Source organism: Emys orbicularis, chromosome 6 (assembly GCF_028017835.1).
Source record: "Emys orbicularis isolate rEmyOrb1 chromosome 6, rEmyOrb1.hap1, whole genome shotgun sequence".
Lineage (NCBI taxonomy): Eukaryota > Metazoa > Chordata > Testudines > Emydidae > Emys > Emys orbicularis.
In genome coordinates this window covers 82,836,957-82,861,412 of record NC_088688.1, presented here as the reverse complement: position 1 = coordinate 82,861,412, position 24,456 = coordinate 82,836,957, and the positions used below count along the sequence as shown (strand labels likewise).

The following is a 24,456-nucleotide window of genomic DNA, read 5'->3' as shown; positions in this document are numbered from 1 at the left end:
CATAGTTGAAAACCACATTTAACATGGCTCTCTCCTATGTGTAGAAGTTTCCATAAGCAACATGAAGAGATCCTATGCTAGAACTCAGCTGGCAACAACCATGTTTAAACAAGACTTTAGACAGCATGGTTCTGATACCAGGGGGAGCAGGACAAAAATTAACATCTGAAGAAAACATGATGGCTGTTTCCCACATCAACCCAAGGAAATAAATTGTTCAATTTCACTGAACAGTGCTCTTCACCACAGCATCTTCTCTTGAGCCTAGGAGCAAAGGGATTGCAGGTGGTCAACCCACTTCAGAAACTTTCAGTGTATGGGCAGGAGTGACTACAAAAGACTTAAAAGGATGGCACACTTCTTTCATTTCTGATTAACCTTGCCTTAACTAGCCTGGAAATAGATTATTCCTCCAAACACAGGTCTTCAGTATAGGTCTTCCTATGCATATCCCTGGCGGCATGCTCACCTGGTGGCCTTGTAAAACTTTGATATGTTGCTTTATTTTAAAACAGCATACAAATAACAAGTCACACTGCTGAACAAACCAAGAGTAAACTTTCAACAGTGGCCACCTCTGAAGTCTTGCCAGGTGCCGTTGTTAATAAAATAAACTGTCTCAATATTTGGGTCTCTCTGGCATAGGTGTTGCAGTTAGCAAGTGTCGGGAAGTTAGGGTATCAGTACAGATGCTGAAGTAACCATATCTATTCACCTAAGGCAAAAATCAGCAAGTTTTAAAGGCTTACCACCATAACTCTACAATGGGGCATCCTGTATGAAAATCTATGTAAGTGATATACAACTGTCAAGAACATTGACTGAAAATCAGGTCTATTAAAATGTTGCCCTGGTAATACTCATTTGGAAGTATCATCCTTCTGAGTCTATCAAAAAATGTTAGAGTGAGTGCAGTGAAGTGCAATTAAGGCCATATTTCTTAAAGGCACTATGTGTCCCTACGATGCTGTACACGTAAGACCAGGTTGCTCTCCTGAGGTGCTTACTATCTAACTGAGACATAACACGCAGAGGGATAAAACAGGCAATTGGGGAGGGGGGGGGGAAGAAGAGGAAAGAAAAAAGAGGGTCAGGATTACAGCAAATAAAGATTACATGAGCTGTTGTGTTGCATATGTGTCTTGGTAATTTCTATTTAGTTTTGTTAGCATAAGGGAGCAGGGCAGATGGCACTGAAGTGGAAGATAACAGTGGAAGGCTACTCAGCAAAATGAGTTTTGAGGAGGAATTTGTAGATGTGGGAGAGTGTTTGGCACCCTCGAATAGGGTGGTCATTTGGTAAAAAGGCAGGGAGTGACAAGTGGGAGTAACAGACAGAGGGACAAGGGAAAGCAGAGCTTAGGATGCAAAAGAGGGATTGGGGGAAATATGGACTGAGGTGTAGGTGAGACCAGCGTTGTGCACAAGAGAAGACAGTTTGAACTACACATAGAAAAAATAAGGGATTCATAAAGCGATTCAAGTACTAAGAAATACAAATAGGTGGTGCAGGTGTTTGAAGCAAAAAAAAAATAAAAAAAATCAAATCCTGGGAGGCCTCACAGAGGACACAGAGGTAAAGGAGGACAGAGTCAAAAGAAGGAGGTGGTAATGTGGAATGATGGGGAGCAGGGATAGAGAGCTCCAACTGAATACTGTCAATTTTGTCTTTGCGAAAACAGCTAGCTCCTATGCAGAGAATGAAGAGAAAGACAATTAGACCCACAGTTTGTACTATGGGGGTGTGAATGTAAAAGTCCCTAATTTGCACTACTATACTACAAGTTCACGCCTGCAGCATCCACACAAGGGAGCTACAGCACAGCACTTTGTTGTGTACCGTCATTCACGCCCAAGTAGTTCAAACTGTGGGGCAGTGCAGACATGCCCTAAAGTGACAAAGAGTTGCCAGGTACTGGGAACATAGGAATGGATAAGTATTGCTGGGCAAGCATGGGGGACAGCTGAATGAAGAAAGGAACTTATATGATGAGGTAACAGGAATTCCTTCAAAGTTGTTAAGCAGAACAAAAGCAACAGCAAAGGAAAGAGCAGGAAAGTTAGATGAATAGTTGGTGCAATGGGCAGAGTATTAAGTGTGGCAGATAGGGTGGATATATAGTTGTGACCTTGTAATATACGCTGTGGAGGATGGGTAAGAAAAGGAGAAGAGGGCTGGGAGGAGAAAGAAGTCAGAGGCTAGAGAACTGAATATTACAGAAGGAGTGAGCGGCTGAGCAAGAGAGAGAAGAATGGGCAATGTCAATAATATAAATAGGTGAATCAAGAATGGAGAAATCAGTGTTTCTCAAAGGCGAGAGTGGAAAAAAAAAAAAAAAAAAGACCAAAGCTGAGTGGGCGAGTCCATCCTGACCTGGGGACCAGAGGAGAGAAGAGGCAGATGAATCATATTGGCCACAGATATGATTTTACTCAAAATAAAGGAAGGAGACTGGGGAGATAGAAAGAAGGACAACCAGTCAATGTTCAAGACGAAGGCAGAAGCAGGTTAAGGGGTAGTAAATAATGACCATCTGGAGAGAAAGAAGAGCTGTATCATATGTAGTTTAAAGATGAAGAAATAGAGAAAGGGTCTTTGTAGTCTTTCCTCATCTGGAGAGCTGAGTGCAATTCTGGTCTCCCATGTTTAAAATAGATGAATTCAAACTGGAACAGGTTCAGAGGACTACTAGGATGAACAGAGAAATGGAGAACCTACATAGCAAGAGGAGACTTAAGGAGCCTGGCTTGTTTAGCCTAACAAAAACAAAGGCTGAGGGGGAGATATAATGGCTCTCTATAAATACATCAGAGGGATAAACACCAGGAAGGGAGAGGAGTTATTTAAGTTAAGGGCCAATGTTGGCACAAAACCAAAAGGATATAAACTGGCCATCAATAAGTTTAGGCTTGAAATTAGATGAAGGTTTCTAATCATTAGAAGAATAAAGTTCTGGAACTGCCTTCCAAGGGGAGCAGTGGGAGCAAAAAACCTAAGTTGTTTTACGACTGGGCTTGATAAGTTTATGGAGGGGATGTCATGATGAGATTGCCCACAAGGGCATATGGCCATCTGCAACTACTATAACCAAATGTCTCCAATGGCCAATGATGGGACACTAGATGGGGAGGGCTCTGACTTACTGCAGAAATTTTTTCCCAGGCATCTGGCTGGTGGGTCTTGCCCGAATGTTCAGGGTCCAATTGATCACCATATTTGGGGTCAGGAAGGAATTTCCCCCCAGGTCAGATTGGCAGAGACCCTGGGAAGTTTTCACCTTCCTCTGCAGCATAGGGCATGGGCCACATGCTGGTATGAACTACAGTAAATAGTGGATTCTTTGTAAGAAGTCTTTAAATCAAGATTTGAAGATTTCAGTAACTCAGCCAGAGTGGGTGGGTAAGCTTCTGTGGCGTGTGATGTGCAGGAGGTCAGAATAGATGATCATGATGGTCCCTTCTGGCCTTAAAGTCTACAAGTCTAAAGTCTGTAAGAAAGAGGGATGAGGGCTGAAAGTGACAGGAAGAAAAAGGAGTCCCATGCCACCATAAACTTCTGGTCGGTGGCTGTGGGAAAAGAAAAGCGTCCTAAGGAAGATGGAACAACTAAATACTGATTCAAAGGTTCTTAATCCTTCAAAAGAATTATAAATTGAAATTAAAGAGAAAATGTACGTTTCTAATGAGCAGGCAGAGAAACTGTTTTTAATGAAACTAAAAACACTGCATTAAAATGCAGTAAAAGCTAATTATATATTTATCAAGCTATACATCTATTTATAATGGTATGCGTACAACTGTTTTATTAAAATTGTGCCCTAGCCAATACATTGTTTCAAGGAGCCTTGATATTTTGTTTGCAATATCAAACCATCTCCTTTTGCCCTTCCCCCAACTGCTATCAAGTGCCTCTACTACAGCTGGGAAGGCAAACAAGCTGCTTCCTTTCCAGGAAGCTACAAATGTCATCTTTTGCTTACCTAACAACTGAAAGTGATTGATTTCCATAGCTCTGCTCAAAGATTCCCACATGCCTTGAATTCCTATACTCCTGCCCTAGAGTCCTCCCTCCCCGTTCACTAAAACTCACTGTTCCCAATCAAATCTCTTTCCTTTTAAGTGTACCATTAGAGGCATATAAATATATCAAATTTCAAAGGACATAAAGGTATCTTTCTGTGAGTACACCTCCCTTGCCTTGCATTAAAACTTTAATGAGGTGAATCAGATCTTAAAGACTGGTTAACATTTCACAGAAAACACTGAAATAATATTCTGTATAGAAGTCTGCCTTTATATAATCATTCTCAACACATTTCTCCATCTTTGTTCTTTGTTTTCAAGGACATGTGCACGAAAACAAGCACTTTGTCTCTTGGTAGTACATATATTCATTGTTGTTATGCTTTTCCTCCGTAGGAAGCTGCAAGTCTTTGCTTGTGACATCACAACAGTTTTCTGTGAGAATAACTAATGTCACAAATAGGATTATAGCTTCAGGTGGAAAAATGTGAATTCTTAATAAAACAACAAGACTGATAACATTTGCATGAAAGATCAATAAACTAATGAAGAGAAACACCAAAAATGTGAAATACTATGGAAACATTTTTATCCATTTTTCATATATGCATTGTCTGTTGGTCTTAAGGATAGTCTTTTTCTAGTTCTTCCTAGCCTATTTTGCAATACGAGCTTATGTGAATACACAAATGGCTCATTTCCATTAGGAAAGAAAAAGAGGCTTACTCAGTGACTATCTTATAATTTATATGGCATCAAAAATTGCTAGATGATAATATCAGTAAACAGAACATTAAAAGTTTACTAGCTTTACACTCTGATTTAGACTATTTTAAGCATGTTTTAAGAATATTTTTAAGAATGTTTTAAGCACTGTGTTATTTTCCAGTTTTACAATGATGTAACTCCATTGAAATCAATAGTAAAACAGGTGTAACACAGTGGTGAATCAGTCTTCTAACTATAATTTCTCTGGTCTTTGTTCTAGTATTTGTATGGATGCAGCCTAAGATGATACAGGGTTTTCTTCATTCATACACACTTACCGAATTCATTCCACTGAATAAGTCTCCTGATCCTACATGAGCTGTGTGAACAAAGTTTGTTGGCTCTCCAATCATACTTCGGTCGATCCGCCGTCGCCTTTTCTGAAAGGTGGATAAAGAAGTTTTGTGATTGCCACTTACTTAAAAAGCAAAGAATACCTGGATTAAATATAAAATTTGGTTTATAGTTAAAAGTGAACTGCCCCCACAGAGCGTTAAATGTATTTTTAGCATAAGAAGACCAGAGCTCAATTTTTTGGTTAAGTTAAACACGGCGTCATCCACAATACCTTGGCATTAACCAAAGGGCATGTGGTCAAGTATTGTGTTTAGAAGACAGCTCAATAAGAACATTCCTAGTATTAGACAACTTTCTATATGCAACCAGCTACACATCAGTAACTTTACTATAATCTAATGCCTATTAAACAAAACAACATACTTAATTCTTTACACAGAAAAAGTTCTAACTATCTTTGACATTTGGAGTTGCACATCAGTTGTCCCCTATTAGTTTACAGTTGTGACACATCAGATGCTCTTGGTTTAATCAACCATTAATCACTATCTTTCATGTCCATACAAAACACACAAATGCGCAGAAATCCTACACTATTTCCAATATGAATTCATAGCACTAAGAACACATTTTGTGAAAGTGCTCTGATAGGAGCATTTCTAAGGTATCTCTGCATGGATTTACACAGTCTAAACATATGTTCCCAAAGGTCTCTGTGTATTCAAACTGCTTTCATGCAGCACAGTTATAATACCAGGCCTTAATACCATGGCAGTGGATGTCAGATTACATGCTCAGCATACTCTTTATAATATATCTTACCATCCCTCACAGCATGGACAGCATAACAATTTTGACCTCAGTTTCCCCTTTCTCGCATAGACTTGCTGCCTCAATTTTTGTTAATGTAATAATAGGTAAATGATGAATCAAAGGCAGACAAAATTTATCCTGATAAAGGCTGCTTTGGCAGTCTGCCACAAGACCAAAGTCTGCACTTAAATGCATAAAATGGAACAGACTGCAGCTGCCCTTATCTCTAATACAGGAGCTGGTTAGATCTAATGCAGCATCATATGCTGCCACCAGTCATTGCTGCAGGCCACTCTCCTGTATTAAAAGATGAGAGTGGCCATGGGTTTCACACTGAACATTCCAGTTTAAGCTAACCACTAAACTGAAATTGAATAAGTATAACACAATTGCCATTAAGAAGTTACCTGACTCAGTCAAAGCTTCCCTGTCTATCAAGGCTTGATCTATCACAGTTTAAAGGATCAGTATCTCACCCTTTCTGGTCTGTGATAGATACTAGGATCATTTGAAGTTTCGGGTGGGAAGTTTACATGTCTTATCAGTGGGAATCACTCCTGTCAAAATACAACTCCAGCTAAAAGTCACTGTGAATCAAAGCCACAGCTGTGAGAATACATCACAGGATATGCCCAACAAGAGCAAAATATTTCTGGAATTAAATCAAATCTAGGGTTACCATATTTCCACAATCAAAAAAGAGGACGGGGGGGGGAGGGGAGGAGCCCTGCTCTAGCCCCGCCCCTGCCCTGCTACAGCAAGAGAGGTAGTTCCAGCAACCGTAATGGCCAGAAAGAAGAAACTAAAAGGGGGCGGAGCCAGCGGCAACCTTTATACCAGCACGTGTGTGTGACTCCAGAAGGTGCTAGAGCCAGCCCAATGGATACCACTGAGGGAAAAATTTTCGGCAACTGTACACATGGCACACGCACACCTAGCATAGAATGGACATAAGCAAACACTCAAAGAAGAATTAATGTAAAATATATTTTATAAAAATACGCTGTTTAAAACAGACTTTGTAGGAGGCCACTGAACTAGTGCTTGAACCCTAGAGAAGAGCAATAGGCTCATGTAGGAAATAGTCTGTTCAGTATTAAAGTCTAAGTTACTCATGATATAAATAGGGAAATAGTCTGCGGCCGACCTGAGAGAAGAGAATTTCAGAATAATGCTTTACATTGATTAAAGTTACTATAATAAAATGGTTCAGAGTTTAGAGCATTTCTTTTATCTCCCACCATGACAGAATTGTGCATATACTGCAAGGTTTCAACTACTAACTAGACTAATTTTTTGTGTGTCAAATAAACCTGATTTTTAGAGCTGGTCAGAGAAACTTTAACAGACTTGTGTTCCGTTGGAATATCTGGTTCTGTCAAAACTGACATGCTTCAAAAATCAGGCTGATTTCACTGCAATTTCATTTTGGAGGAAAAACTTGCAAAGCGTTTCAACAATGTTCCATTATGACATTTTCAGAAGAAAATGTTTAGATGTTTTAGTTTAAAATGACTGTTTTGAAATTTTATGTTGTGTTATATATTAAAATAGAAGTCAAAATTGAAATGAAATGTTTCATTTTTGTAAAAACCAAACATTTCATTCAACCCAAAATATATGTGTATGTGTATAAAATACATATACCCATATACAAACTTTAGAATTTTCCTTTGCAGAGAACTGAAAAAAATGTTGGTTTTCATTCTTATTCTGAACAATGCCAAAATTTCAAAATCTTTTGCAAAAAAAATGGAGCCTCTGTCCTCTGCACAGCTGTACATATTTCATAGTAATCAGTAGCAGAACGCCTCCCTTTCTGAGGAGAAAAGTGAGAGTGCAAGCATCAGCCATAACAGGCCTGACTCCAGTACATACCATGAGTCAAAACAATTACATTGGTGTAACCACTAGTGAAAGTAGACCAGAATCAGATGCTGTGCATTTAGTTATATCAATGTGATTCAAGCCTAGAAACAAAGCGTTAATCATTTTCCTCCAACCCTTAAGTGATTTGCCCAAGGCGGCATAGTCCACAACTCAGCAAAGAACGGAACAATGGATCTCCTGAGTCCCAATCCCATTTTCTTAACAAAAAAGCCATACATAGCGAGCCCCAACTGGCCTTCCCTGAAGGTTGTAAGTCAGGATTCTAAAAAGCTTCAAGAAACCCTGTTTTTAATACAAGTGGAGACAGGAACTTAGTAACATAAAGCTGAGTTACCACGTTGTTTACACTAGCTTTTGTCAAAGGCCCCAACTCTAGGGTTACCATACGTCCAGTTTTTCCCGGACACGTCCGGCTTTTTGGTAATCAAACCCCCGTCAAGCCTCCCGCGGCTGCTGTGCTCCCTACCTTGACTCTTCTGCTCTGTTTAAGAGCCGAGCTGCCCAAGCGCTACCGGCTTCGGGCAGCCCCCGTGCTTCCGGATCCTGAGCCGCCGGCCGGGCACTTCCCCTCCAGGGCTCCGGGGGCGCAGGGTCCAGAGGCATGGGGGCTGCCCGAAGCCGGTAGCACTCTGGCAGCTCGGCACTTACAGAGCCCAGGAGTTCAGGGAGCACAGCAGCCGCCGGAGCCCGGGAGGGGAAGTGCTCGGCCGGGGGCGCAGGGTCCGGAGGCAGGGGGGCTGCCCGAAGCCCGAGCGCTACCGGCTTCACGGTTTGCCGGGCAGCCTCCAGACCCTGCGCCCCCAGCTGGGCGCTTCCCCTCCCGGGCTCCAGCTGCGCTGGGGAAGCGCCGGCTGGGGGCACAGGGTCTGGGGGCTGCCTGGCAAACCGTGAAGCCGGTATCGCTCGGGCAGCCCTTTTCGCGTGGCTGGGAGGGAGGAGGGGGAATGCGGGCACTCAGGGGAGGGGGTGGAGTTAGGGCGGGGACTTTGGGGAAGGGGCGGAGTTGGGCGGGGCCGGGGTGGGAAAGGGGCAGGGCCAGGGCCCCGTGGAGTGTCCTCTTTTTTTATTTTTTAAATATGGTAACCCTACCCAACTCAGGCACATGCTTAACTACTTATCTATGTCCCATTGTAGCAATGTTACTATTGTTCATTATGAACAAAGGGGCAAAAGAGACACACCAAGCTAGAAACAAGGCAATGAAATATCTCCTGCCCTTGGGGATAGTAATGGGATCTTCTCATGTAGGGGCTTCACTACAATAGAAATAAAAAATAATATATGCATATGGTGCCACTCAGAGGATCTGACAGCACTGTAGCTACATTAATAAAGCCTTCAGGGAAGTACTGTAAGTATTCATTTTATAGATGGAGAAGACAAGGCACAAATGTGTTAAATGACTTGGTCAAGGGCACAGAGTGAGTCTATGGTAGTGCAAGGAACAGCACTCAGATGTTCTAAATCCCAGTGCCTCACTGCTGCAACTAAATCTCATTCTTTATTCCATGATAGATGAACAGCAGTTAGATGCCATCCATCTTTCACAAAATCTAAAAAATGTATTTGCTGCCTTGTCCTGAATAATTTTTAAAGAGCGGTAATAACTTTCCATATTTATGTGGCTAAAATTACTGAAACTTTTTTTTTTAAAACACTGAAGACTTCCTTTAGCCCGAAAAGTATTCATTTTTTTACCTCTTCCTCTTTCCTGCCTTCCCCAAGGCCTCTTCACTCCCTTTTACAAAGAAGTGACAACACACCAAGTAACCTTAGACTCAAGAAAGGAAAGAATACATTCCTTCTTTAAAAAAAGGTTCCTGGGAAAGAGACAGAACAAGTAATTCTGAGGCCCGTTTCAGAATTTTTGCAATTAATATGTACATACAGTAGAATTACACAGATGCCATGTCACATGCTAGTTGCCATAGTTGCCAGGGCAACAGTTGAAGCCTTTCCCATTTTGAAGCTGTGAATAACACACTTCACACCCACACACTGTATTGTCTGTTCCTTTTAAAGTATGAAATCGGGATTCAGGATGAGACCAATGTTTGGATGTCCTAGCAAGATGATTTTAAAATCCTGCACATTTCTAGCACTTTAGACCCAGAAGTGAGATTAAAAGGTCTAAATACAGTATGTATCCACATTATTTATTGAAATTAAACAGCAAGCAGTCAAGGTATCTCTCATAAATTTAAAGAAAATACTTTAGTAGTTTATAGCTCCTTGGGAACTTGAAAACTGTTTCTTCACCAAAATAATCGTTACTGTAGGGTCCTAGAGCAAGGCAGGTGTTCAATTTCATTTCTGTCTGGCTAGGAAGTCAGGTGATCTCTCCTGACTTTCTCAGGGGGGTGGGGGGCGGGAGATTATTTGAGTTTCTCCAGCTATCAGTCCAATCAGTAGCATCACAGCTTCTATCTAAGTTTCATACACATCTCTCCACCCACTTGATTTTTTCTGTTCATCTTGTATTTGTGAATCTTTCTGCCCCTCTCCATAGGTTACACAACTCCTTCCACTCCTTTTCACTTCAGATCTTTCCTTCTCGCCCCACACTTCAGTTTGTGTGTCACCTCCCACTCACGACAGCAAGAGGAGGAACACTTCAGTTTCCGTATAGCAGGTCCTCTATCAGTATCAGCAGGCAGTCTAGTAGTTAGGGCATTCAGGAAACCAGGTTCAATTCCATGCACTGACACAGACTTTATACGATCTTGGGCAAGTCACTTAGTTCTCTCTGTGCCTCAGTTCCCGATCTGTAAAATGAGAATAATAGCACTTTCCTACCTCATAGGGATGTTGTGAGGATAAATACATTAAAGACTGTTAGATGCTCAGATACTATGGTGAGAGGGGCCATATAAGAACCACATCGAGATAAGCTGCAGGAGCAGGCACCAGTAGTAACACCAACTACCCAGTCACCAGTGCTATGGTGGTCGTGACATCATGTCAGGAAGATAGTGCAGGTAGGCAGATAGAGGATTCAGCAGGATTCTTCCACTTTAATGGCAAAAAGAAATGGGGTGAAGTGCAGGGAAAAAACAAAAGCAAACCAAACTGCTGCAATCCTTCAATGAATGTAAAATTGCCTCGGTACATTTTACAGTTCAATCTGAAACCCCTCTCTTCCTCCCAAAAAATTACGTCCCCCACTCAAATAATGTCATAGACTTTAAATACAGAAAAACCTAGAAAAATAAAGATATTGGTCAACTTTTAAACTGATAGTTTTTTCATGGGACATTACTAAAGCTGGTAGGCCTGAAATAAGAGCTAACAGTTGAAAGGAATTAAAATTTTGGACCTATCAATCTTAAGAATATCCCTTACCCTCCAGAAGGGCATGACCACCAGTTCAAAAGTTACAAGCTCTGTGGGAATAAACATGCCATTTCATAGCCTGCATAGTTCAGACAGTTGAGCAAGACAAAGTATTCAGTCAAACACAGGTCACTTTTCCACCTTCTCTCATGAGCAGGATGTTTATGCTCAGGCAGTAAAGTTAATTAATTCAAAGCAAACTCACTTAGCTGGAGAAGAATTGGCAACTGTTGTTCCTGAATCAGTTTTTATCATTGGATTACTACTATACAGTATGTAAGAGGCATGCTTTTTAATCAGTTTCAGATAATATTTTAATATTAGGATATGGTTGCCAGGATTCTGTGCTCTCAAAAAAGATTTAATACTTGAAAGAACACATTTTGGAAGTTCATCCTATCCACTCAGATAGGATTTCTGAATTTGCTACTTTAGTGGAAAATTACTGAAATGCCACTGGCCTCCTGAGAAGAATTGGACAATTTAGGAGAGTTCTCACCAGTCTTGTAATTTTATTCTAAAGTCTTCCACAAAATAATTGGGAGGAAAAGGTCTAATGCTTAAAGAATTCCCCACCTCCCCAACAATACAAAAACCATACTAATAGTAGCCTGAATACTTAGAGCATCGAGAGCCAAGAAATATCCAGCTAAGACAGAGCAGTGACTGCTTACACAGCAAAAAAAGGTTATGTGAAAAAAGTAAAAAACAGACAAAATGCAATATTTCAATAGGAATGTCAGGCATCTCTTCTCATACAGATGATCAGCTTATTAACCACTTTGAGAAGGGAAATCTGCAAATGACTCAGGATACTAAAAAAAAGGTTCTAAACTAATTTAACAACAATAATTGCACCAAATTTAATCCAAAAGAGTTTGAATTAAAAGCAGGCACAAACCCATGTAAGAGTCTGTCACCCAAAGAGACAAATCGCTCTCATAAAGGACAATTTAATCCAACACTCAGGAAACATTCCATTTCCAAAATATATTTTAAAAGTAATCAAACCGTGGAAAACGTTGTTCAAGCAATACAACGGAAAAAGTCATCCAGAGTCCTTTTCTGAGTCATTCTCCTCTTGGTGCCTGTCGACCCCTAGCAAACTGTCTGCAGATTGCTTGTTTTGGGAGAGACAGATAGAATCCTGACTCTAAGGACTATTTCTCTGAATTAAAGCCTAGGCTCACCCTGGATTTAACTTGATCAGTTTAGCATGCACGACCTTATCTATACCAGACTTTTAGAAAGTATTTGTTAGACCGCCTGAGCTAATACCTTCTAACAACACACCTTTATACCTTAGACTAGAGGCTAGACAGAGCCTAGGAGTTGCTTAGCACTTCACAGGATCAGCCCCCTCAACACAGAAAGCTATAATATCAGCTGGAGAAGCATACATCTCTTTACTTGTGTGCTGGGAGTAGTGCTTTAAAAGAAGGCATAATGATGGTGCCAGTCGCAGATCAGGAATAGGTAGTAAAAGCATGCATGAGTCATCTGTAGCAGAAGCCAAAAATAAGAAATTCAAGGAGTAAGACAAGATATTGTCATAAGTAAATGTTTGCTATTTTCTAAAACAATGGATCTTTGAGTTTTCTCATAAAGCTGGAAAAAGGATAAATGTTTCTTTCCTGTGACCTGCTTCTTCATCATATAGCCACAGACGGAGATGCAGGAGTCTAATAGAGATTTCCCTACAACATCCTTCCCCTAACTAAATGTTCTCTTTGCTTTCTAAATCTTATGAACATTGTTTAATTTCTCACAAACAATTTAACTTGAAATCACAACAAATATATAAAAACTAAATTAATTAAAAAACCATTAATACACACACACACACACAGCATGTCTAACATTTTCAGTATGTAAAAATGAAAATAATTCCCATTAGTAAATTAAACAAAGGGAATTTGATCATATCACCATTTTTTAACCAATCTCTGGACTCAAATATAATTTGCTTTCCACTGTGCTAAAATTATAAACTCAAGAGATCAAAACTCACCATTATAAGTCCAAACACATAAAGATCAATTTGTCTACACCAGACAGCTTTAAAACTATAATATATGTTGAGTTTTGCATATACGAGATCGTTTTATTCAACTAAGAAAGATAGTCCAGAGACATTAGCCCCTTCCCCCCTTAACTTTTAGAGATTCTAATGGCAATGCTGGCATATAAACATTTGATTACTTGCTTTGTGTTACATTTAAGAATATGCACTAACATCTTCTCCGAGTGGGGCACTTTAGGATTGTGCTCTTTTTTGGACCCAGTGGGCATAGCTTTATGGACAATGTTTGTAAATAAATAAATAAATAATGCTACAGAAAGCATGGTGGCCAGTAAGATAACTTACAGTTAGGGAGTCCAAACCATCCAATCTCTTGTGACACAAGGAGCAGACCATTTTAACCTAGGACCATCTTTCACTGGGACAAGCAAATTACCATACTGTGTCCAACCCATGGTCCGCCTAGTTTGGTATTCAGTCTCCGATAGTGGCTAGCACCAAATATTTCAGAGAAAAGTGCAAGAAATCGCCTAATTCCTAATAGTTAAAGACTGTTTTAAGCCATGAAGCATGAGGCTTAATATAGTTAATGGTACATTTTGATGTAAATGATGACGATAAATGACAATGAAAGGAAATAACTGGATATTTTTGTTATCCATATAAATGTCCAATCCTTCTTTGAATCTTGCTGAATTTCCAAATAAAGTGGATGATCATGTCTTTCCTCAGTTGTTAGGTAGGTAGTTGGGAAACATAGTAGCAAGATAAATAAAATGGGGGTAAGCACCTTAATTACTTCCATTCTCTGCAGCCAAATAACAAAGGGATAGTTTCACTGGGTCAGTTTTCTGAAGAAAAGGGAGGTAAATTAGAGAAAACAAAAGACATGTAACAGTAAGTAATATGAATTCCTGAATATTTAAAAAAGTGTCCTTGACCACACAGAAGACATACAGGCAACTGACTGGGTCTGTTTCAAGGACCATTGTATGATTTTGATACATAGATTGGATATGCAGACAATTTTCCATACTCTGTGATTACCCACAAGAACTTCTGGAATAGACCAGGCTAGGCTGGAAAGGAGTAACAGTGTACTCTGCCTGAATACAAAGATACTTTAGTGTTAACGCCTTCAGTAGTGGGATCTCACCTGATCCAGCATGCCAGGGCTTCAGCAAGCAGTCAGTAGAGATTTCTTATTTCTAACACAAATTGATGTGATGTGGTGCACATGCAAAAGACCAAATTTATGTTGTTTTAATTAATTAATGATATGGTCATCAGCTTTCACACCCTTCTCTAGTTATTTGTAGACTAGGTGTCCTACTCCACACTTGTCAACATCTCCACATTATTGTACAATAGATTCCTAAAAAGAATAATATTTTGGCCTCTCTGTTTAAATATTTTGTTAGTTTCTGATAACATTTGAGGAGGCCAATACAGACACATATACAGGAAAGTTCTATTGTGAATTATATTGAGGCACTATACTTTATTTTACTCAGATTAAAAAAAGCAGATAATGTTGTATATTACATCTATCAAATTTGTCTACTCTCATACGAGTTTTAAAAACCACAGCCAGTAATCCCATATTCCAGCACCTAATCTGAGATGTAGAGAATTATTTCTACTGTATAAGGATTCGTCTTTGTCACCACAAAGGAATCTTATAATAGTAGTTCCTTGAACCATGTTAATTCTATGAAAAAACAACATTAATAAATCCCTTAAAAATAAATGGCATATGGCTTGTAGGAAGCACGATATCCAGAATCAGCTGGATCTGACTAATGATACTTTTCCAAACGTATGTTAAACTTGGACATTCCCACATTCTGTGGGAATGAGAACGGGGTCAGTTACTTGCCAGCATTGCTTTTTTTGAATCAGCAAACCCACTGGTGTTGCAGGCTCAGGAGCCCAATGAAAAATAGGTTTTGGTTAGATTAAATCCATATTATAATAAAATGGGTTTATCACCGTGGACAACAAAGTAATTTACATTGATAATTCCAGTGTGATGTAATTAAATTTAACAAACCGTTGAAAGATGGTGCCAAATGCAGACAGAAGCACAGGGATTGCTGGGATGCGAAGCAATGCATCACAGGGCATTGAGACAAGATCCTAGATGCCCTGCGACCCCTTCCGCCTTCCCACAAGTCTTAGCGGCAGAAGAGCAAGAGATGCTCTGTGGGATAGCGGTTTCCCTTCAGCTCTCTCTGAGCGGCGCTGTAACTCTGCCAGTGTAGACGTGCCCTTAGTAAGTGAAGACCTCACACTGACTGCATACTGTTGATGCCTCAAAAAAGTTCCTTTTTTAAGCCAATTCAGCACATCACCACCTTCTGGAATTTTTTGAAGTTCGCAGTTTCTGAACTGTTTACACAATATTTCATTATGTTATGATGGCATTACTGATCATATGACAGAACTGGCAATTTCAGGCTATGTTGTCTAAATAAACAGGAAAATTTGCCAGATGAGGTCAGATGACTCCTGAAAACAATAGGTCTTTTGAGAAACCGTGTCTAGGTCAAACAGTAAAGGGATCTTGTTCTTTTCTAAAGGCTTAAACAGGCTCTGTTTAAAATGTGCAATAAATAGTGAATCATACTTCTTGGTAAAGCTAGAAACCACTGTATTTTCCTAGAGGCATGTAAACATAACCTTCCAGGTCTTATAATTTTGAAACTTTATCATAATTTTTTTCCCCCCACAGGAGTTAATTTCCCCTCCTTTTAGCAAATACCAGATAAAGGATTGTTAAAAAACAAACAAAACAAAACCCAACAGTTTTCTCATTACAAAAATCAAGATCTTGGGTTTCTACAGCATTAAGCATACCATTCTTCAGTACATTCAGACAATAACTGAGATAATCTTTGTGTTGTGACCCTGTAACAACATCGATGTATCAGCTACAGAAATGCAGAAAAGTGAAGTGACAAACAAGTTTAAGATTCTGATTTGTGCAATACCAATGGCAATCTGAACCTAGAGTTTGCAAGATCTCCAACACGTGCCCTTTCCTTACTATAGGCAAGTTTTATGACAATTCTCAGAAGGGCACGATTTTAACACTAAAGCTGCTCACTTGAGCTGGTGCATATCACTGAATCAAACAGCTGTCACTGTGAAGGTTTACACCATTAAACAAGCTTTCAATGTGAATTTCACAGTCACAATGAAGGGTAGGGACAAGAAATAATACAGAGTACTCACAGAGGAGAAAACCATGGAAAAATAGGGAAATTAACATTAGAATGCTACCTACTGATAAAAATAATCACATTTAAAAACTTTTTTAAAGTGTTGTTTAAAAAGGTGATATTTAAATAATTCTGGCTGTTAATAAGATATGGGCCAGATTTTTAAAAGTTATTTAGGTAGCTAAACAGGCAGACAGGCACCTAAGGGAATTTTCAAAAGCACCTAGGCACCTAACTCCTATTGATTTCAGTAGGAGTTAGGTACCTAGGCATCTTTGAAAAATCTCACTAGACGCCCAAATAAGTTTTTAAATCCAGCCCTAAGTACTTATAAGAATATAAAGAGGATAGCACCATTAAAAAAAATCGATTTCCACTTGCTGAGCCTCTCCTGAAAATTAACACAGGAAATATTAGCAGAGAGGTCAACTGACATGATGAAAAATGACAGCTCTGTGACAGGATGTGTGTCAGTACTTAAAACATGAAACCCTTCCTATTCAACCAAATAAATGTCACCCCCAACTGAAAAACAAACACAAGCAGCCAGTTGACCTTAGATAAATCTGTATATTAAAGCCTGTTTGGTTAAGAAGCTGTCTTTCATATTAGCGAATAATTAAATAGGGACTTGCTGGAGGTAGCTGAAGTGAGTTGGTAGTTCTATCCACTACATATACACATGTGTAGAGATACTTATCTCTGGGTTTGTTTATATGCATACAGCAGTATACATACACATGTAAAGGGGACATCATTTAAAAAAAAAAATGTAACCACACTCTCCTACATCTGAAACATCAGTTTATACTGAGCTTCAATAAAGTACAGCAGGAGCTTCTCAATACTGCCTCCAAACATGCCACCAGAAATAGGAGATGAATGAAATAGAATCTTCAGGTACACGTCAGTACAACTAACCAGGCAGCAATCTAATTGCCTTTGGGCCAGCACCTTAAAACATCCCTGGCATCAGGAAGGGCAACAGCAGCAAACATGGGGCAGAGTCCTGAACCTATCCCTTCACTTATTGCCCAAGCAGCATTTAACACTGGACATGATGATTTGCCCTTAGGCAGTCCCCAAATGTGATCACAAAGGGGAAGGAATCCCCAACTATGCCTGCAACAAAATGCTACTTTTGGGGAGCCTCTCAAAACAACCCACACTAATTCCCTTTCTGAGAGAAGGTGGATGTTCCAATTTGTATCCAGCTAATGGGCTAACTTTGCCTTTATCTTTCCCAAGTTCCAGGTCCTTTGATGCTTTCCAGTTTTTTAAATTTGCAGCTGAATGCACTATGGAGTTATGATTCTAGTCTTCAGCTAGCGTGTGGTGACAGAGGACTTGGAACTTCATTCTCAGCACTTCCACAGTCAGACCCGGGCAGTTCTATCACCATTGCTACTGCAGACTCCTCCTCCTCACTTCTCGTTCTTTATCCCCGTTCTCTCCAGCAGGCGCTGACCGCTCAGGAACTGGATCCACTGTGGGCCTCTTTCTTTGGTTCTTTGCACTGTGGGCTCTGCCCCTTCCCTTCAGTAAAAGATTGTTCAGAGCAACGAGTTGTTTTACTGGAGGGGAAGGGGTGTGTTTGTATGTGCTGTGAAGGGGGGAGGGGCTTGGAGGCTGAACTGTGGCACCAAGCAAATAAGCACAGCACAGCCTATTTCAACTCCTCAGATGTGGCTGCCACATCTGCAGCTTGTAGAATCCACTTCCCAGCTCCACCTGCTGCAGCCAGCACCAAGTACTTGCTGGGGAGTGTACAGTCCTTCATGGCAAAAGGAATAGGTCAAATGGGGAGGGAGGAGGGAAAAGCAGCAAAATGGGAAGAAAACAATCATTTCAAGGGACCATTTCAAATAAACTAAGGATTTGGGACTGCAGGACAACCGCATATTGGTAAAATTTAGTTTATATTTACTGAATGTTGTTCCTCTTACCCGTTGAAGAAGAAAACAATGTGAAATTTATTATGACACGCAAATAACCTTCCAGTGAATCACGACCGGGGGGGGGGAGGGGGGGCAGAGGAGGGAAGTAGAGTCCACAGGTTCACAAACTCTCGGCTTATAGTCAAATTGTTCCCAACAAACATTTTCACATATAGCAACTATGGCTACTGGACTGGACCACTACCCTGATACAGTATGGCAACTTCTACAGTCTTTTTCCTGGGTTAAAAAGAAAAGAAAAAGCAGCTATATTTCACAGTCTGGATGTCAGACACCTAGTCCCCTGATGGCCTTTTACTGTTATTGTGAAATATGGAGATTCCCTCACCCCCCAAAACCATGTCAAGCAAATTGTTTTCTGGCAAATGCTTGCACCCACATCAAGTCAGGTTGTGAAATCTGACGAGATCACTAGTTACTCACCCTCCTAAATTCCACTGTAATTTCAGCTGGAGAGAAAGCACAGTATTAAGGTTAAAGCACAGGATTGGTAGTTGGGAGAGCTTTATTCTTCTCTCAGATTTCCACAGACTTCCTGTGTGATCTTCGGTAGGTGCAGGCTGTGTGCCTCAACTTCCTCATCTACAAACCGTGGGCAATATGTACCAACCTCACAGGGATGCTATGAAGCTCATTTCAATGATGTGTTAAGAACTGTGAGATCCTTGGATATAAGGCATAAAGTATTATTGTACAATTCCTGTCCTGAACAGTTGTGTAGTAGTGTTGTGTGATGTTAAATAGCTGCAGTGTTCCACCCCAAAGGCAGCTGCATCGCAGCTGTCAGTGAAATAGCACTACGTGACAGGCTATGACAAGAAGTGAAGAACAATGATGTATCCATTTTGGTTAAAGGAATATAATTACCTAAAGTGGAATTAATGGTACTATATCACCACCCCAGTGAAAACGGTCATGACTTATTTAAATTTTTATTCCAGATGTTCAAAAATGACACGTCAGAAACAGCTTCAAACATCAGAAGGTTGTGGTCAGCTTCACAGAATCAGGTCTCCAGTGCCTCATTCCCACACCTGTCAGTTGGCATTCGAATCCACTGAACAAGACTATAGCTCCTCCTGTAGCTGACTGGCACATCTGCAGCAAACAGCATACGAGTCCTGTCCATTGGACACCAATTTTGCTCCTGTTCAACTGTCCACCAGTCCTGTTCCAGCCCTCGCTATTCCTTCCCTAACACCCCCAAACAAAAAAGTATTTACAGTTGCTATTACTCATCTGACAACTTTTTAAAAACTTCCCCAGATGCCATCCATTTCTCACACTGGAATGATGGCTAATATATAAGTTTGTGATCTTTTGGGATGAAGTCACTATATAAATATAAAAGGATACAGAGTGACATTTAGAAGTGCTGTCACTTTAAACATCTGGCAATTCCCCCAGTTTCTCTTGCCCTAAATCACTTGCAACAGCTATGTTCAATTCCCCCTGAGAGGAAGGAAATTGATCAGGCTTTTCAGAAGCTTAAAAAACTTATTTTTACTAAAACAATGTACACTTTACACTCCAGCTGGATTTTCTGAGTAAAAATAGAATCATTTACAACTTCAGAAATAACCATGGGATCTTGCTAACCATCTTGCCATTCTGGTCAGCAAGTTCCCCACTACTGTTCTTAAAGCTGTAAAAGTTAATTGCAACGAATTGCTAATTGTACCAAAATCCTATCTGAGCATATACAAACCTCAAGTAAGGATTTTTGTTGAGACAATAAGAAGGCTTTAAAGCTCAAAAAGGGAGCACTTATATTTTCCCCATTAGGGGTTTCTGTAGCTGCGGGAAAAAAGCTTTTTCACTTTCTATCTCTTATGCACTAGCACAGTGATTTTCAACTCTTTTTCGTTCGTGGACCCCTAAAAAATTTCAAATGGAGGTGCAGACCCCTTTGGAAATCTCAGAGTCTATGGACCCTCAGCAGTCCGCAGACCACAGGTTGAAAACCCCTGCACTAGTATAGTGGGTCTCCAACATCTCCATTCTGTGGACCATTTATACAAAAATACTTCCACAACGCATGTTTATGGTCCCCTACTCCCAATTCCAATCCCTCACTGCTTTGTTTTCCAAATGTTTCATTCTGCAGAGCCCCAGGAAGAGCTCTGTGGATCACAGATGATCCCCAGACCACTGTTTGAGAAACACCTGCACTATCATAATGCTATCTGGGTTCACAACACTGCAGGAAGTTTTATTTTGTGTCCCTTAAACTCTCGAAACCATGATGAATGTTAAATCTTAATTTATTTGTATGTCTGAGTATGACAGGTTTTGTAAATTTTATCCAATTTTAATGTCTTAGTTAAAATAATTCTTACTCAGCAGCTTTGCCGTCGTGTTTTCAGCATCATATCTGTTGAGTTTGGGGCAAAAATAATGTTTTTTTTACTGCTTTGTATTCCCATTAACCCTGCAGTACCAATATAGGTAAGTTTCTAAACTGGATTCTGTTCCTTCTTGAGCATGAACAAATTGTTTACTAAATTCCAATTAGCTGAGAGCAATGGGTTCCCTATGTGTCACGGAGGGAGTAATCTAGCCTGCAGAAACTTTACTATGACGACACGTGAAAAGGACCCAGCTTGACTGTCAGAGCCTCGACCGAGTTTGCAGGGCTGGCAGTTGGGGGGAAAATATTTTTATTTATGATGTGCCATGGACTTCATTGACAGACAACAGGCTACCATTTTTAGAGTCACCTTCCAGAGTAAGCTTCACTTAAAAGGGAGAATTTTTTTTTGTTTCTTTACCATTACTCAGAAAGTTATAACACACCCAAAAACCAAACCAAAGTCCCCTGTTCACCTAATCACTTCTCTCTTCCTCTTGACTGTGCAATTAAATTCCAGTCATCTTCCAGTTTATAAAATATTACGGAAATTTTATCAAAAGCACATGATTAATTTTCGTTATATAAACTGGGGAATCAGGCTAAGGTGAAAAGAAGTACTTCAGTCAATCAGATAGCTTTATAAATTGGTAGAAATGGCTAAGTGTTAAAAGTAAACAGTTAAGGACATAAACCATATGACAATAATGCATGACGTATTGGTTAACTGTATAATGGTGACTTTGTGCCTCAAGAGGTCTGTTGCCCCATGGGAATCACATGCCAATATAGTATTCTTTACCACACAATTGGAAACCTTCATATTTGTGACATACAGCTATCATTGAAAAAACTGCAATAACTTAATATACTTAATATTTCATCCACATTAGGCGGACCTTTTATATTGTTTTATATTATTATATTAATCTGTTATTGTGGATGGGTTTGTTTCCTTTGGAAAACATTTTAAATGTGCTTTTTAAAAAAAGTGACAAAAGCTTTCAGTCACTTTTTTCTTAGATATGATCATTTGGATTTCAATTACTAACTTCATTTAATAAAGTTTATCTTAAAATTATTAAAAGGTTTCATCTGTAAATTAACAGATATGTAGACTTAAAAATCCTGCTGCACACATACTATATTATACATATAATTATACACACACACACACACACACACACACACACACACCCCTAGCTCCTACATTCCAAAGTTCTGTATACTTTCCATTGCTATAGCACCTTTCATCTGATGATCTCAAAGCACTGCCCTTGGTGGGACTACTCAGGTGCTTAAAATTAAGCATCTGCTTAAGTCTTTGAAAGATTCAACTTTAAATAACATCTCACAAAAGATATACCAGTTTTACAGGTTGGGAAACTGAGATACAAAACAACTTTAACATGGAAGTAAGTGCAAGAGCCAGCAGCAGAACCCAAGACTTTCAGCCCTTCTACATTAACCAGACCACACAATCTCTTCTCTATACACAGACACAAGGTGATTTCCCTTTACTAGTATATAACATACTTTATGATGTGACCACTAACATTTCCTATTTCCTTCATTCTCATGCCCTCATCTAACTCAAATCATAGTTCCACAAAGGAATAAAAAGCAGCTAAACCATGCAAGATTCTCACTCATACCAATCAGGACCCAGACTCAGCAAAGCACTTGAGCACATGCATGCCTTTAAGCATGTTCTCAAGTCCTGTTGACTTCAGTGAGATTGAAGCATGTGCTTCAATACTTTGCTTAGTTGGGGCTTAGTGCTGTAAAAGAATTCAGTGTTGAATAGGCATCCAGCCAAAGTCCAGCCTAATCTCCAATAGTCAGCTTCAGCCAAATCACTTTTTCAAATACCTAATTGAACCAAATAGGCAGAAGGGCTGCTGCCTCCTCACGACACTTCTGGTATGGCCAGTTTAGCTGCTTTTCTCTTCCTCCTCATAGCCAGTTCTGATGGCGGCCTAGCATGGGTGAAGTAGTAAGGTTCACAGATCTGAACCACTCTGGATATATCAATTTGAAAATTGGGTATTAGCAGAATACTCAGGGATTAAATGAAGCTCACATAGATTTTAATATCAGTAATCAAAACTGATGAAGATGTATAAAGATTAGCACCTCTCTCTCTCTCACCCCTTCTTCTCCATACCAGCCCCCCCATATCAATCCCTTTTCCTTATTCTACAAAGACAGAAAGCTACAGTGAATAAAATTAGCTGCTGTGTTATTCAAGCCTTGCTTTCTTTACATTACAAATTCAACTGACATTTCATGTTGCTCAAAGCTTGACTCCCATTTTACATAGTATAGAGCAAAATAAGTAGGTATTTAATATTTTTCCCTGGAGAACAGGAGACCAATTAAGCTCCCTATGGCCTGCTGTGCTAAAGATCAGCATGCATATTCTCTGGTTGGCAATCCCCCCCCTTTACAAATACTGCAATGACCAACTTTTACCACAGATAAGCTATCCAGTATATATGTAAAGTATACTATTACAGTACAAGCAATCCAGGTATGTAGGATATTCTATCAGATTTGTTAAGGATATATGCCTAGAGGGATTCAGTGCCCCACCTTAACATTGGTTTATCATTCAATCATAATTTTAACAGACATATTACTTTAGTTCAGCAGAAGTGGGGTACAACACATTTAAAAAAAGATTTGTTCGAAACGAAGGGCTAGATGAAATATACTTGTCGAGATTAATTTTACAGAAGTGCTCTCAAGAAGCTCACTTGATTTAGATTTGGCTTGGGAATTCCATCTTCCCTCAAGGAAGTTTTGTCAGTCATATAGAACGACTCAAATTTATAAGCGATCATAGTACAATTTCAAACTTTATACAATATACTACATTGCCACATTGCTTTGGTTCCAATGTAGTAAACTGAACTTTGTAGTATTTATGTCCTGATAACACAAGGTAAAAAAAGAGAGTTGCATGCAAAATACATAATCAGGTAGAGATTCAAAATTAAAATTTACCCATTTTCTCTTTAAAATTCCAAAATATGATGTTTTATGAAGAACATTTCTAAACGTCTGTTGTTCCATTCCTCCTGCCTAACAAATGTACAAACTTTGATACCACTTAACACCATTACTGTCTTATGTTCCCCTAATCTTTCCATTCCTTTTTTCTCTATCCATTACTTTTTCCTGAATGCCACCCAACCCACTTCTGTTTCTGCTTTTCTTTACACTAGGGTATTGGAAGCCACTGTTCCGCTGTGACAAGCTGGTCAAGTCAGATAACAGTAACCTGCCTCAATTTTTCCATCTGTAAAATGGGAATAATAATGCTGGCCTACCTCACAAGGTTGTTGTAGGACTTCTTGGGTTAAATCCTGGCCTAACTGAACTCAATGACTAAACTCCCATAGACTTCAATGGGGCCAGGATTTCACCCAATTAAACAATTTGATATCATTGTAGGAAAGGTACTAAAAGGTATTTAAGTGCAATATAAATTTCACTACTATACTACTCTAGTTCAGCCACACACAGGGTACTCAAGAAAGTGGTTTTCCAGGTTTGAGATTAGTTAGTAGATTAATAAAACGATTCAGACAATGTCACTGAGTTTTTAATGCTGACACTAAAAGCTCTGGGACATAGCACATGCCCACCCAGGGGAGTAAGGTGTTCCTGTTGTTCAATAGTATGGATAGCAGCACAGAGTGGAGAGAGCCTCTGAGGGGCTATTACATTCTCCCTATGCATGAGTTGAAAAGGGGCAGAGGATGGGCAGAG

At 39.7% G+C, this 24,456-nt stretch overlaps 1 protein-coding gene across 1 annotated transcript in view; it reads right to left on the bottom strand.

The window, feature by feature from the left end:
- CDC42SE2 (CDC42 small effector 2) overlaps positions 1 to 24,456 on the bottom strand; it is a 41,244-nt gene that overhangs the window by 3,817 nt on the left and 12,971 nt on the right. Inside the window, exon 2 of the mRNA XM_065406539.1 lies at positions 5,070 to 5,171. Coding sequence (XP_065262611.1) covers positions 5,070 to 5,171 — 102 coding nt within the window. The remainder of the gene's footprint in view (positions 1 to 5,069; positions 5,172 to 24,456) is intronic.